Source organism: Dermacentor andersoni, chromosome 1 (genome assembly GCF_023375885.2).
Source record: "Dermacentor andersoni chromosome 1, qqDerAnde1_hic_scaffold, whole genome shotgun sequence".
Taxonomy (NCBI): Eukaryota; Metazoa; Arthropoda; class Arachnida; order Ixodida; family Ixodidae; genus Dermacentor; species Dermacentor andersoni.
Genome location: NC_092814.1, coordinates 151,596,382 through 151,612,996, shown reverse-complemented (window position 1 = coordinate 151,612,996; position 16,615 = coordinate 151,596,382). Strand labels below are relative to the sequence as shown.

The window sequence follows — 16,615 nt, the reverse complement described above, 5'->3', positions numbered from 1 at the left end:
GTTTTGAAACCACACTCACACAGTTCCTGCTAAGTAAAAAATTATGTTCACAGCCAACACCAAGGGATCCCATTTGTTGCAAGTGCTCACCCGCTCATACATCTTCAGCCAGTCATCGACGTCGATGCCATCGGTGCTGCGAAAGGTTCCTGGATCGCGCAGATGTGCAAGTACAAGAGTTGACGCAGGCTTTGCCTAATCAGGCGCCGTCTTCTATGACAGCGGTGAAGAACCGAAGTGGTGGTCAATGCGAAGCTGCTTTCCGAGTAATTACCCCACATCGTCACCAAATATTACGAAGAGGAAGTGCAAGACACAAACATATATACAACTACTTACATGTGAAAGTTTAGTGGTAGATGCACAGGGTGGTACACAGGTCACAGCTCTAGTAGATAGTGCACCACTTCTTCGCCTCACTTTTGCATGCATACTTTGCTTTTTTAAACTCACTCAGCGTAGGAAGAATGAGCTATTAATGCTTACAGCAAGGATTGTGACAGAACTGTTCACACACGGCAGCTTTACAGCATACCGATCTACCTTTAAGCATGCAATAAGTCAATCATTCAAGAAAAATGCCACAGTAAGGTTCTGAACACTCCACACCCACACACACATTCAATTTTATTTCTTGGCACATACATATATATATATATATCAAAGGAAACAAGAGTAAGAGCACTTGTTTATGTGTATCCACTTTATTTACGTAATTATGCCTATTCTGGATATGCATGAATACCACCAATAGTGCGCCATGAAATTCTTCAGCCTTGCTTCACATGGAGAGGTAAATTCCAAGTAAGATGGACAGCACAGTGACAGCACAAGTACCTGCCTTTATTTTGCGATAAAAATCATGGCTGAGCCCTTCTGAGTGGCTGCCCAAGCTGCATGCTCAAGTGAAAAATGTCCTGAACTATGTGGCATTACAAGTGCTGTTCGGAACACAATGTGCACATTTTAAACACTTTGACAGACCACATATACCAGCTTCCTCAAGAGCCCAGATTGTAAGCTTTGCAATGGTTCAGAATAAACGTCCCTGAAATGTGCAAGTCATAATTAACAAGACGGCTCACAAAGGCAGCACTTCAAAGCTCGTGACATCATACAGAAACTGCACTTTTCTGCCAGAGTATAGCACATAAAAATACTGTGTACAAAAAAGAAATGGAAACTGGTGTGGCACAAGGTACATTACAAAATATAGGTGGTAGGGAGAAGGGGTGAGGGGAAGCCAGTCAAGCACTGATACTTTCGGAGACATTCCAAGCCTTGCCATTCACATTCTTGAGCACAGCCCTCAGTGTGGTACCAGGGCCACACTCAAATGTCCGAGGGAACTCTTCACCAACTTCCCGGTTATAAACCACTTGAATAAGCTGTTCCCACTTGACTGGCATCATCTGTAACCAAATCCCAAACAAAAAAAGAACTCAATGCTATGGGCCTATATGAGCACTAAACTTGCTTTCTTAATTAAAGGCACACAGTACAGCCAAAATGATTAAAAGATTAAAGCTGCATCCATAAAAAACAAAATTGTTCAAATAAAGATCATACAGCCTATGCAATGTTGGTGGAAGGGTCAACAATAATATGCATGAAATTCAAAAGCGTATGTGCTTTCTCTGATTCATCTCACACTATCACTCAAGGAAACCATCAAGTAAAGCTTCACAAATGTTGAGAACCTGAAAGTTTCACGGGGATCTAAATGTTTGAATATTTTGCACAAGCACAGCATATGGAGCACCACACAGCTATATTTGAAAGAGGCCATTTACTATGGCATCATGTGTTGCAAAGAGCCCAGAAAATACACAAGGAAAATAAAAAGAGGTCATGATCACTCTGACACCAACGCCACTTCTGTGGCATCCCAACCAGTGTGCTTCAAGTGTTTAAGACACTGCAGTAGGAATGCCCCGATTGGTCGATCCTCTCAGTGTAGCAGCTGAACAAGGAAACAAATTAACCATGGCTATGGTGGTATGGGATGTCTTAAAGGTGAAAAATTAGAAACAGCACGGTGTCCTGCACAAACATTTTTCCCTGCAGACAGCTGTACTGCTCCAAAAGGTGGATGTGATGGCCACATGTGCGCTGCCTAGAGCTATAGAAACAGCCAGTATTGCAAAAAAAATTTAACCCGTCTTTGCACCATGACACCCATGGAGTAAAACTGTGCTGTGCAAAGGAGCTCTACAGAACACCAATTGTGGGAGCTTTCATTGCCACTAGAGATGCGGAGGACAAGTGGCAGATGGAAAAACACAGGCACACATGCTAAACTAGACAAGGGTACGCATTGTGCAGAGAATTCAGTGGCAAGTGCATTGCTGCACTCAGTCACCCCCAAAAGCCGTAACTCCATAATTACATTGTCTACTCAAAAACATTTTGCAGTACATTCTCTAACGAGTGCCCACCTGCCAGTGCATAAAACATTGTTGCACAAGAAGCCATTTCAGGCCCCTTTTAAGACACTACAGCAGGAGAATAGTAGTAGAAATGGAGGGACACTGCAGTAGAAACATAGGCAGAACCTTCTGATGCTGAGAGAAAGGAAGAGAAAGGGGCTGCAAAAGTTGCTCAAAAGAAAAAAAAAAAAGAGTTCTGTGCTTTAAAGGGACATTAAAGGCAAATACTAGGTCAAGCTAAAGTGACAGATTAGTGCTCGAGAATCTCTAAGGAGTCAATATTATCGCGAACACAGCCTTAATAATGTAGAAATTGAGGTAAATGCAGGACATGATTAGAGACTCCCCCGGGACATTCAAGCACTTGCCCGATGACGAAAGCACTCCTCAGTTAAATTCTGTCACTAGTGCTCAGCTAGTCACTGCAAAAAACATCCTTGAGTTGTATTATAAGATGAAATAAAATGCCACTTGTACATTTCTATTTCATTTTTAGAAAAAAAGAACTCATTGAAATTGCCGTTAACAATGACGTGAGCGGTCGAATGGTTTCGTTTGCGTTCGACCCTGCGCCACCCACACTTTCACGTTTCAGTACTTTCCTGATTGCGTAGTGCTGCACTGGTTTTGCTGGCTCGTGAAACTCACACAAACTGGAAGTAGCAGAGAATTCAACTTCCATGTGATGTCGCGAGATGCCCGAGCGGTCCACGCCACTTGACCAAAAAGCAGCTGCAGCGGCAAATCCACCACTCTGTCTTGACTCGGTACCGTCGTCTGTCGGGTGCCGTTTTACTCACCGACGACAGGCAGCAAAGGGTGGCGATGGCTTAGGCAATGTCACTACTCCCCCGTTTGGGGGGCGGGAGATTTGAATTTATAAAAAGGCATTCGGACCTTTCAGATGCAATTTTCTCGTAAACTAAGTCTTTTCTTGGTATGAAACAAGCGTTGCGAGATTTCTGGGATGGTATTTAAACAGTCCACTCGACTTAGTATTTGCCTTTAGTGTCCCTTTAACAGATTTAACATGACCCAATAATACTCATAGTTACATACATCTACATAACCATTAACATGCCCAGAACTTTGAGATGTTGTATAAACATTGATAACTGTGTATTTTTTCATGCAACATTCACATGTAGCGAAACTAAAAAACAGTAATGTTAGATCTGACTAGGGGATGCAGGACCATGCCAATCCAATATGAAGGGATATGACAGTGCCAATTATTTCAGCCTATCAAATGCATGAGAATTCATTTTCTGAATCACAGTAGCTGCACATAATCGATTGACACTAACCATTTGCTCTTCCAACTTGCGTCGTATTTCATCCGGGTTACGGTAGGCCATTCCATCAAGGTTGGAGTGGGTCATGATGCGTGGTGCATTGATGTGCACAGCCTGCAGAGCTTTGGCCAGGGGTTCACGTGCCGGTTTCATAAGTGCTGTGTGAAATGCCCCACTCACCGGCAACCTTTTCATCCTTTTTACACCGAGATCACGGGCATTCAGCTCAATAAACTTTAGTGCCTGCACAACCAAGCAAATGCATTTAGAGTACAGAAGCATGTAGTCATGCTAGACCCAAGAAGTAAAAGGTCAGCTCAAGTCACACCATAATGGCCACTGAGCTAGATGCAGGCTGCACTACGAATGTAACACCCCCTCAACATGTACTGGTCGTGTCCATGTTCCCTTCCAAGCCTGCATAGCCAATTAGTACATTGACATAATGTAAAAAAAAATCTAGAAGATGCAGAGTGTCTTCTGCATTTCACTTTTACGCTAACAGAATACATGACTCAAGTCCAAGTTCAGTAACTCAAATAAGATTTTTAAGCTCAAATGCTGTGAATGTGGAGTGAGGAACCTCAAACTGTTTTTACACTAATCTTTGCTGTGCCTTTAAATAACTGACAATTTGTGAAGACACTTTCTTTATCATTGTGATTTTTCAGGGATATTTTTTATGCTAATGCTACACTGACATCCTTATACTTTTCAGTCACATCAGATACAGTTGCGCACTTACTCAGATAAGTACTGTCTTCATTGGTTTTCTAAACTAAATCAATTGTTATTCTATTCACTGAACAACACTCATTACTTGCCTCTTCATGACCTCCAATGACCTTGCAATGAGGAAACAAGTAGTTTGCCACGCTACATACTGGATCTTCAATACCTTTGCGAATGCACCACTCCTTAGCAAGCTTACAAATAAAGCTCGCTTTTGCCGTTGTGAGCAGGAAGACAGTCATCAAGCCACTTGGCACCATCTCAGAGGCTGCTTGCATTGCTTCTCCTCGAATTTTTACCAGCCGCACAGCTAGAGAAAAAACATCAAGAGTCACCACCAAAATTATATAGTTGCCGCTTGCATCTATAAGATGTCAACACTCTATAGAGAATGCAATACATGCAGAACAACTTAGGAGTTCTTTTTTTAACTTATTGCACCTTCAATTTTTTAAGCTAGCGAGCTGGCGACAAAGTGTTACATTCAAGTGTGTTCTTTAATAAACTGGGCAAAAAAAAAATATTTCGTAAATGTTCTTATAAGCCATAAAGTCACTTCTCTTCACACATGCTACAACTGCATGCTTCCAACAGCCTAATATGGCACGACACCTCGTTTAGCTGAATCAAGGTTATTTTAGTGAGTACATGAAGAGGTGCAGCACCAGAAATTTCCCTATTGGCTGACTTAATTTTTTTTTTTTCACTGCCAGCAAACAAAAAATTACATTTAAATAATCAATTCAATCTGACTATGATTAGGCCAGTTCTCATTGCTGCTGTCATTATCAACATAATGTACTATTGTGTGCAATATGAAGTGCAACACATGAGTCGTTGATGCAACGATGCTCTCCAGAAAAACGTGGAGAGGGTGTCGCAATTTGAGCAATGCACACACCCCTTGCTTTCCATCCTCTGCTTTCTTCATGGAGCCATGATACACTGGATCACCGATCAGTTATCACTCTATCGTGGATAAAAAAAATAATAAATAAAGAAGTCGCAGTTTTGCCTTTTGGGCGAAACTGCAATAGCAAATTTATTGCGATAACAACATTTATTGCTATAGCAAATTAGTGGACAGCTAGTATACGAAGTAAGTAAGTTTTATCAGCTGTATAAACTTGTAAACATAGGCACACTAACTAAATTAACAAGCATGGTGTCACGCGTGCACAAGCAAACATGAATACATCTCACTCAATGACTGCGGAAACTCGCTGTAAAAATGCTGCAGTGAGGAAACATGGCAGCAGCAGCGAGCGAATTGACCTTCGTGCAGCCGCTCGCATCAACGCGAACTTAGGTTGTGAAAACACAGCGTAGCGCGTACTCTGCACCTGTCGCAGATAGCTTTCAAGATACACTAGTCCGGTCAGGCGTGTGCGGCCGCCCGGGCCGCCCAGAGTAGAATGTGCCCCCTCCCTACTCTCTCCCCGAAGCCTCGCGCGCGATGGAAGGCGGCGCGCTTCCTTTCCACTTTCGTCCATTGCGTGCGCAAGATTGGCCACGACCGCAGACTCACCCTCGCACGCTTTCATTCGCACATACAGCACATGGTGCGCGCCGACAATTTTATTGCCCTTTGACTTTATATGGAGCCTCACGGCGACGCTGACGGCAGAAACAAGGAGGTTGTAACGAAGAAGAGTAGCCTGCCTGCGCCACAGCACCATCGCTACCGGCATGAGCTCGTGGTTGCTGTCTTTCGCCGAACGCTTGTGACGGCTACCCGTTCGCGCCCGTTGCTAATAAATCTCTTAGCAAGTGGTGGACGTGCTGGGTTTCGACCACCCTGGAACTTCGTAGTCGCACTCTACCCCCCATCATGCCCGACGACGCACGCACTGCTCCAGCTCCTCCAACGGCGCCGGCCACCTTGGTTTGTGCCGGTGCCTTGCGTCAGTGAGATCCCCCTATCTTCTCCGGCACAGATGACAAAGACAATGATTGAATCTCGTTATATGAGCGAGTGAGTGCCCATAACCAGTGGGACGACGTTACCAAGTTGAGAAACGTCGCATTCTACCTTACGGACGTTGCGAAACTATGGTTTCTAAACCATGAAGCCAACCTCACTTCGTGGTTGGTCTTCTGGTCTTTAAGACCAACTTTACCCAAGTTTTCGGTCGGCCTGCAGTAAGAAAGCTTCGTGCAGAACAACGTTTGCGCACACGATCGCAAGAGGCCAGAGAAAACTTCACGAGCTACATTGAGGACATTGTCGACCTTTGCAAACGGGTGAATGCGTCGATGTCAGAGGAGGAGAAGATCAAACATATAATGAAGGGTATTCAGGACGACGCATTTCAAATGTTATTATCGAAGAGTCCTCACACTGTCGCTGAAGTGATAGAATTGTGCCAGAGTTACAACGAGTTGCGCAGGCAACGGCTTCACACCCGACATCCCACCCCGCCCGCCGACTCTCTATCAAGCCTTGGAGTCGACGACAACCATGCTGCTCTCTTCGTAAAAATTCAGGAATTCATTCGCGCAGAGGTCGCCCGCCAGCTATCTTTGATATCTTCTGTCCAGGAACCACCACCTGCTTTGCATCCTACGATCCGCGACTTCATTCAAGAACAAGTATCTCAAGCCGTTCCTCCAGCCGTTGAGCAGACACCAGCCACGGCTCCTCTCACTTAAGCTGAAGCAGTTTCCCGATCTCGTCCACAAACGCCCCTGCCGCCCTCTATGCATCGACCACCGACATTTTTGCTGCCATCTATGCTGCTTCACGACCGACGGCATTTTCCTCCTATGCCGCTGCCCGATCGACAGCATTTTCCGAATCCTCAACCGCGACTCAGACCTTAGCCCCACCAGTGGCATACCTTCGATGACCGCCCAATATGTTTTGCTTGCGGTGGTGCTGGTCACGTGGTGCGCCATTGTCGTCGTGGCATGCTTCCTCTTCAGAACATCTGGCGAGCGCCACCTTAGCCCGCTCCGTTTTCCTCTTCGCCCTCCAGCCTTCCTACCTCTTCCTTTTCCCTTGACCGCCCAACCGCCTCTACTCGCTGCTCACCATCTCCCCGTCGTCGCTCGCTTTCTCCGATGCGGCGCCGTCCCGTGTCCACCGAGCAGGAAAACTGATGGCCGCAGTTCCCGAGGCACGAACTGCGTCCACGTCGCAATGCCCAAGTCCTCGTACCTCTCCAGCCAACGTAATTGAAGTCTCTGTCGAAGGAATCGCCGTCCTGGCACTTGTAGATACAGGAGCCGCCGTATCCGTAATTTCCGTCGAACTCTGCCGCACACTACGAAAGGTTTTGACGCCTCTCTCCGACTTCTCCCTTCGAACCGCGAATGCTCAAAATATAACGCCTCTCACTGCCTGTACTGCTCGCGTCTTCATTCAAGGTCTACTGTATACCGTCGAATTCGTTGTGCTGCCCACGTGTTCCCATGACATCATATTAGGCTGGGACTTCCTTGCAAATAATAACGCCGTTATTGACTGTTGTCACGCCGAACTCAAACTTTCTGCACTTCCCACGTCGAGACTATCGAAAACGACCCTTCCAGTGTTAAACTGTTTGTTTCCGAAGACAATTCCATCCCTCCACGCTTTTCCCTGCTCGTGCCCGTGTCGTGCGCTGCTATTTCTGATGCCACTGTTCTCTTTACGCCCTCTGAGCTGTTCATTCGCCGCCGATGTTCTCTGCTGCCCTTTGCTCTCCTTACTCTTCGCAATGGCATCATGAAAATGGTCGTCGACAATCCCACGGCCTGCCCTTTAGCTTTATTTCATGGTGAATGCCTAGGCCTTGTTCAACCGGTCGACACCTTTTGCCTCTTTGACGCTCCTGCCGTTTCTACTTCTGCGGGCCTTGGCGCACTTACTTGTGACTCTGCGGTTGATCAGTCACTCCTCGACGCTTTCCACTGCTCCATCAACGATGGCACGTCATCTTCAGAACGAAGCCAGCTTATTGCTCTCCTGCAGAGGTTCAGCGCTTCTTTCGACAGCCATGCTTCCAGTTTGGGCCGCACATCGACCGTTTTTCACCAGATAGATACCGGCAGTCATGCACCTTTATAGCAGCGCCCTTACCGAGTATCCGCCTCTGAGCGCCGTGTCATTGACCACCAGGTTGCTGACATGCTCAAGCGTGGCATTGTGCAGCCTTCCAACAGTCCCTGGGCATCACCAGTCGTACTTGTTAAGAAAAAGGATGGCTCTATTCGATTCTATTCGATTCTACCGTTCCAGTCGCAAACACACGGACGCTGACGCCCTTTCTCGCTCACCGGTCTCCGCTGACTGCGCTTGCCTATCCGCCCTTGAGCCCACAGTTCCATCTCATGCACTGCGCAACATGCCGTCGGAGCAGCGCAAGGATCCCTGGATCAGTGCTCTCATCAGCATCCTTTCTGATCCATCCACCTCTTCACCATCTCGCGCTCTTCGCCGCCAGGCTACCCACTTCTGCATTCGCGACGGCCTTCTTTATCGTCGTAATTACCTCTCTGACGGTCGCAAGTGGCTTCTCGTGATACCCCGCCATCTCCGTGACCTTATCTGCGACGCTTTCCATGCAGACCTTCAGTGCGCACATACCGGCCTCTTGAAGACCTATGCTCGACTACGCATCCGATTTCATTGGTGCGGCATGTATAACTACGTCAGAAAGTTCATTCACTCCTGTGCTCAGTGCCAACGCCGAAAATTACCTCCCGGACAAGTCTACCCGTCACAACCCCTTCCCTGCCCTAGTCGGCCCTTTGATCGTGTTGGTATAGACATATACGGACCGCTACCCTCCACTCCAGCAGGCAACCACTGGATTATTGTTGCAGTGGACCACTTGACCCGCTATGCTGAAACAGTTGCTCTGCCGACTGCCACCGCCCGTGACGTTGCATCGTTTCTGTTACGACATTTCGTTCTTCGCCACGGTGCCCCTCGCGAACTTCTGAGCGATAGAGGTAGCGCCTTTCTTTCCGATGCTTTGAAGGCACTACTCGACGAATGCCGAATCGTTCACCACACCAGTACAGCGTACCATCCGCAAACTAACGGCATGACCGAGCGCTTCAACCGTACTCTTGGCGATATGCTCTCCATGTACGTCGCCTCTGATCATTCCAACTGGGACCAAGTTCTCCCTTTCGCGACGTATGCGTACAATACTGCGGCCCAAGCAACTACTGGTTTTTCCCCTTACTTTCTCCTATACGGACGAGAACCTTCTACTACTCTCGATACCATTCTGTTATATACACCTGAGGCATCCGAAAGTACTCCGCTATCTGAAGCTGCTCGTCATGCCGAGGAATGCCGCCAGCTTGCCCGCTCTTTTTCCACCGAGGACCAGTGGCAGCAGCAATCTCGTCAACCTGCCGGCCGTTCTGCACCAACTTTTTTGCCTGGCTCTCTCGTATGGCTTCGGGTACCCACTACTACACCCGGCCTCTCCTCAAAACTTGTCGCAAAGTACCTAGGACCCTACCGCGTTCTTGAGCAAACGTCCTCCGTCAATTACATCGTAGAGCCCCTCACGCCATCGACGGACCTACGCCATCGCGGCCGTGAACTTGTCCACGTCTCTCGCACTAAGCCGTACTACGACCCAATTGGCGCCTTTTTCTGCGGAGGGCAATTGTAACGAAGAAGAGTAGCCTGCCTGCGCCACAGCACCATCGCTACCGGCATGAGCTCGTGGTTGCTGTCTTTCGCCGAACGCTTGTGACTACCCGTTCGCGCCCGTTGCTAATAAATCTCTTAGCATAACAATAATAATAAAAAAGAATAGTTACGAAGCTAAGGCAGCATGCACGATGATGAAGCATGCTACGTGAAGGGCTAATGACTTATGAACAACTCTACAGGCCACTGTATTATCGCTCTGTGAAGAAAGCAGACAGCACAAAGCATAGGGGTATGCACATTTCTGGAATGGCGAAACCCTCATCACTTATACAGCGAAGCTGTTTACCTGACAGACCTGTATGAATAAGCCCTACGTGTGGTCTCTTAGGCAGGGTATCTGGGCTGGCTAATGTCCATAAAGTGAACAAAAAAAGATGGCTATAGGGGAGAACGCACGATAGTATGGTGGAGAAGAAAGAAAGGACACATGATTTCACTGCGCACCGCATCTGCAGAGTGAGGTAGTGCCCCCACACTGGCCGCCGTTGCTGCCGGCTGCGTCTGCTGTCGTCTGCGCTCAATACAACGGCGCGGCAGTTGTGGCGGGAGAACACGCGGATGTGCGCCACAGTGTATAAGAACCGGATTGTGCATTGCAGAGGTAGACCATTACAACAGCTTCAACTCCAACAAATATGGGAAAAGTGGGAAGACCCCGCAATGTGCGTACGGTTGAAGAACAAGCCAAGTGCGAGGAGTGGCGCCGACAGCAGAGAAGCTACTATAGCCAACGACAACGTGCCAGTGCAAAAGTGGAGAATGTGGGCAGTGATTTTGCCTCCAAAGAATGTCAGTGAAAGCAGATGCAAGAGTCTAATCATTAACGTTGAGCGCAAGCTGCTGATGAAGATCGCATACTGGAAGCCACTCGTAAGCGTCAAGCTAGGTCGTTCATGTCTGCATCTAAGCGGCAGAAGCGTGAGTTGCCACCTCCTTCAAGTTTCACCGGGGCGAATTCCAAATTCAAGAGAATGTTTCTGGACGTGGAGTTTGGCCCTGGTTGCTCGGTCTGCGATTGACAGCTGCACTGGCTAATCCGCTACCATATGAATAGTTTGGCTCGAAATAGTTTTTTCTCGAGAGCGTAGCTGTGACCACGGCTCGCATGCTGCAGCTCATAATGAGCATGATAGTCTATGTGATTCTTTTATATTTTAACCGTTGTGCCTCTGTTTGTGCTCAGAATTCAACCAACACTCACAGGCACGACTAGAATGGGCATCGGGTGCTTATACTGTTTCGTATTACACTACAATGTGTGTCACCTATTAAATGTGTGACATGACTACTCAACATCTTTTCTCCACTGAAATGGCCAATATGCTTTATAAAAGCACAGGGAACACTATAATAGCCATAGTTTCTTATTTTCATGTCTTCCAGAATGGTAACTATGCCCCACTATGTTAATTATTCAACATTCAAAAAGATTTCTGAATATGCCAGTGCCTAGCAAAGAACCCAAACAAATGAGCACACTCCAGTCATAGATACATTTATACCCAGTCCCACTGTGATTTGGCAAAATGTGAAACTTGTGAGTGGAGAGAGGTAATGAGATCGGGGTGGCTGGCCGTCTGACTGCTCCCAATATATTATTCTACGTTCCATGAACAAAGAAGCACTTTCAGCTCTAATACCTCTGTGCTCCACTCACACAGCTGCAATTTTCACTCGACACCACCAGACAGTACCAGTTTTAAAAATATTGTTAAGTGTGTGTAACCACACTGGTCTACAGCACCACTCCAAAATCTAATATGACATCTATCAGGCACAATTTGAGCTGAGCACTTGCATATATGGTCTTTCCAAGTCTAAATTTTGAACACAGATGACATCCCAAGGTAATGCAATTAACACATATTTTTAATCAAAATGTTTATCACAGTGAACTACTAATCCTTAGCAGAAAATTACAAAATGTATTGTATATATAAACTCAACTAAAAAATATTGTTCATGCAAACTAGGTTATTGCTTGGTGAGCTCTTTCTTTACTTGGCGTAACGAAGTCCTACAACTATTCGTTTGTAAAGTTATGTAAGACTAAGAACAGCTTAGCACCTTCAAGAATGTAGCACACACAAAAGCACTGAGCTGACCAGCCCAAAACAATAAATAAAAGCCACAGTTTTTCATCCTGAACAAGCCACACGAATAGAGCAAGTAAATAGGTCATCTCCAGCAAAAAGAAGGTGATAACTGCACATTTGGCTAGAGCAGCATAGCACAAGCAGCCATGACCTGTATCAAGCATGGACTTGAAAAAGTTTAAGTTGTGAGGTGTGTAAGTGTGCCACTTTATGCAACTACAGACAATGACAGACAATAGATGGGTGGATAGGCTGGTTTTGCACTGCTACAAGTTGTAATCGGCAGGACTATAATATCATATATTTTGCATTTCCCTGAACAAAAACCAATCCACTGTAATATAGTATCAAAGCTGCAATAGCCTATAAGACATGCATTCCCAAATTTTACTATAAAAGATGATGGGGTCAGTTCACCACTTTTCCATTATTTCTTGTCTATTTATAACAATAAACTTGTTTTATTTTCAACTTTCTAGAAAGTGCACATGAAACTATAGCTTTTCTGAAATGTAAGTTGAACATTCTGATATTCTGCTGCCAGATAATTTACCAGTGAAACCAACAACGAAAAAATCTCTAAACAACAAAATAAAATTTAATTTTCTCATGTGGCCAAGGCACCCAACCATTAGGCATTGGCTGAGAACTTTCAAGGCTAAATATGGCACCAATGAATGGCTAGTGGTGGCAGACTAATCACAATAACCATCAAACAACAGAGTAAAATGAAATGCAAAGTCTGGCTAAAGTGACAGATCATGCTCCTGAAAATCACTCATTGTTAATCTTGTGGCAAGAGATTACTTGGTGAGAAAATCACAAGTGAAAGCAGCCTGCCTCTTCCCCAATTTGAGTAACTCAAGAAAACAGAGGGTGGCGCATGATCCATACACCAACATAGAGCATGAATATCACATTGCATTGGCAACCATGGAGGTCGTGCATTGCTGTGTGCTGCCACCCCCAGTGAGTAGCGTGGTGGCACATTAAGGGCACCGTGCTTATGCAGAGAACACCAACCAAGTAGTGTGAATTGGCAGGTGTGAATTCTTATGTAGACAAATACAATAAAATTGACCAAACTGCTTCGCCTTCACCTTCAAGCAAATGCGGTTTGTTTTTATGACAATTCTTGACAAACTGTTTCTGGAATGTGCAGAAACTGGCTCAACAATTGCAAAGTGGTGCAGACATTTCTTTTTTTCAGTTACAATATTTTCTCATTACTTAAGGTTCTGTTTCTGCCAACAGTAGTGCAGTTGTTATTGCAGAACACTATCAATTTAGCTTGGTTCAATTGTTGCCTGTAGTGTCCTTTAAAGGGACAGCGAAGCTTGAACATACTTTTTATTACTACATTGGGGTAGTCCTCACAAACCAGATACAACACAAAAGAACACCTCTGAAGTTGATAGCTCTGAAAATGTCAAGTGACAGCTTAGTAGCGACCAAATCATAAACTAGATAGCTATTTAGTTGTCAACGTTAAAGTGCAGAGTTATCAATAAATGAAACTGGGTTACACTGTGGGCCAAAACATTCGAATTCCCCATTTCTTTTGTTCCACATGCACTCATGCACGCACGCAAGCGCACGTGCACACACACACAACGTATAGGCTCGCAGTATAGGCACAAAGTGCACTGCAGTTCCAACACTTCACTATGAGATGCTATGAGGTGGGAGAGTCTTACCATCCTCAAAGGAAATGGCCTGGCTAAATACAAGAGCTGCATATTCTCCGACACTGAAACCAGCTGCAGCAACACAGTTTTCGATGGCCTGCACAAAAGCAGAAGGCGAGGAACTGTAGAAGCATGTTGTATAAGAGGCGCAAACAAACAAGACAAGACGAAGAGTCATGGTGTGAAGCTATGAACATGTAAAAACTTACACCTTTCTTGTCAGTTGCCCTTATTTCTGTATTAACACATGAAAATAATGCATGGAAGTACTGCATAAACTGAAATATAGGTCAAGATCTTTTTTTCAAAGAAGAAAGAAAGAAATAGAAAGAAAGAACAGAAAGAAAAGGCTGAAGTCACCCCTTGTCTCATATAGCAGTTTTTAGCACATTGTGAGTTGTCATCTGGCCATGTCAAAGTCAGTTATTGACCTAAATTCCCGACAATGTATATTTTGGTTTATACAGCAAGTATTCGAGTGATACTGAACACAACGGCGCATAGTAGCTAGATAGTCAGCTCAAAACAATCATTAAGTGGCGTGGGCCACACTGGTGTGCAAGGCTCACCCAAGGCTGGGTGGCTCGCAGACGCTCTACAGCAGCCAGTGAAGTGACCAGCACAGCAGCCTGGCAGTGTACAGTCTTGTTGAGCTGCTCCTTGGGCCCCTCAAGGCAAAGAAGCTGCAGATCATAGTTGAGGATGTCACTTGCGCGCTCATACATTTCACTCACGTTGGGGTACTGGAGGAGGTGACGGCCCATACCAACGAACTGAGAGCCCTGCAAGACGAGCAGTTCCAGCTAAGAGTGATGCAGTAAACTCCCTGTAGGCCCAAATACATAAAACATGATGCACTCAGTAAGACATGAGTAGAGCTAGAGTCATCTGAATTAAGCATAATCTTAATACTTAGTAAAAGGCTCACACAAATGTTTGTGTTGATGACCTACTATAGCTGCTTAGGGTAGCACAGTCACTTATTTGTCCATATAATCAGTGAGTTATGATGTGCCACTGGCCACCTAGACCATAGTTTCCACTGATGTGGCTCATATGATGCCCAACCTCTCGTAAATTTCTTCCTCTCTCTCTTTTGTTGTTGCTCAGCAGAAACATATACTATATCAATGCTGAATGAAATAATGCTTCTTAGCGTGCATATTCTAAAATGCTATACTGCAACAATGGGAGAACAAAATCAAAAATAAGAGAACTGCTTTTGTTTTGGCCTTTGTGTAGATGAGGAACGAAGTATTTTAGTGAAGGAATTTAATTATTGTGAAAGTGAAAATCGAGACTCTAAAACGCAGTGAGCTATCCTTTCTACTACGATGCCTACCTTTACATTTGTATTTTTGTTCACAGACTAAAACGATTTGCATGGATGGTCGAAAACATTATGGTTTTTAAACCATTCTATCTAGTTTTCGCGAATGCGACAAGCCGAGTCTGAATTTCTGAATGCGCGAAAGGAAACAGGCTGGAAGTTAACGTCATGTGTAGCTGACTGCAAGTTGACCCTCAGCAGTAACATCTGATTTGCAAGCTGTCACAATATGCGAACCGTTGTATTTCGAAAGTCAAAAGGGATACGCAGGGATATGGAAGGGGAAAATATGAATTATTATTATTATTATTTTGCATGCAACGTCTGCTACACACGATACATATCGTGCAAGTGATGTCGGTGAATGAATAGATCTCGACCCTGAGATAGCGCTGCAGCACAAAAATATTTATAACGGAACACCGCTCACATAACCATCAGCGAAAAAGGGAAATGCGGAACGAACCTGCCCCGGGAACAAAATGACGCTGGTATTTTTGGGGTCGATGCGAATAGTCTCCTCATATTTCTCTTCAGCGGGAACCTTGAAGCTCACAGGATAGGCAGGCGATGACCACACATCTGCGCTCTGGGGCTGTTCAGCATCAAACGTTGCCGACTCACGAAACAGTTGGGCTACGTTCCCTTTACTGTAGTCTACATTCTGCGAACCCTTAGGAAGCTTTTCTTCGTTGTCATTGGCGCGGCTGTCTTGGCAGAGCCGTGAAGTGCTGGACGTAATGGCACGGCGTAAAAGCGTTGATTTTGACTTCGTGAATAGAGATCGCGTACAACGTTCCAGCAGTGACGCGGCAGGCAGCATTTTCTCTCTTTTGGAGCTGCCAACAACCACTTAGAGGGTGAGAGCCTCAATGAACATTATGTGCAGCCCAAACGACACAAAAAGCGCAAAAGAATTCGCCGCTTAAACTTGCAGAACAACACGTGCAGACGACGACCTGATGAAAAAAAATAAAAAATAGAGAAAGAGGTGGCAGCTGGGCTTAACATTGCGGGCAGCTGTATGTACGATGTCGATAGCATAAGGTGCGCAGACTGAGGCTCGCGTTATGTTGAGAAACTTTAGAAGAATAAATAAATTCTGTCGATTAGTATCTGAATCGGAGATCCTGAACGTTGGGCGTTCTTTATTTTAGCTTGAAGGAATAAAAATCGATGTAAGCGAAGCTTTCTGTGTTGTTCACGTTGATTGCCTATAATTAACGGTGATGCTGACGACGCATGTTTTTCAACTTTTAGCCTAACGTCTCAGCAAATCTCAATTCTTTCTCCGTGATCTCGACGCAAAGGTCACGTGTTGACTACTGTGGCTTCACAGAGCGTTCGCATGCGTTCGTTTGCCAAGGCTGGTCGCGTCAACGT

The 16,615-nt window shown here is 45.5% G+C and overlaps 1 protein-coding gene across 1 annotated transcript; it reads right to left on the bottom strand.

Annotated features, from left to right (window-relative positions):
- Positions 1 to 608: 608 nt before the first annotated feature.
- Positions 609 to 16,289, bottom strand: beg (malonyl-CoA-acyl carrier protein transacylase beg). Its single transcript, XM_050194363.3, has 6 exons — positions 15,699 to 16,289; positions 14,472 to 14,684; positions 13,912 to 13,999; positions 4,549 to 4,766; positions 3,737 to 3,967; positions 609 to 1,412 (listed from the first exon to the last, which is right to left on the bottom strand). Exons 1-6 carry the CDS (start codon positions 16,053 to 16,055, stop codon positions 1,248 to 1,250), a joined length of 1,272 nt encoding a protein of 423 aa, XP_050050320.1. The 5' UTR covers positions 16,056 to 16,289; the 3' UTR covers positions 609 to 1,247.
- Between the last annotated feature and the right edge of the window lie 326 nt (positions 16,290 to 16,615).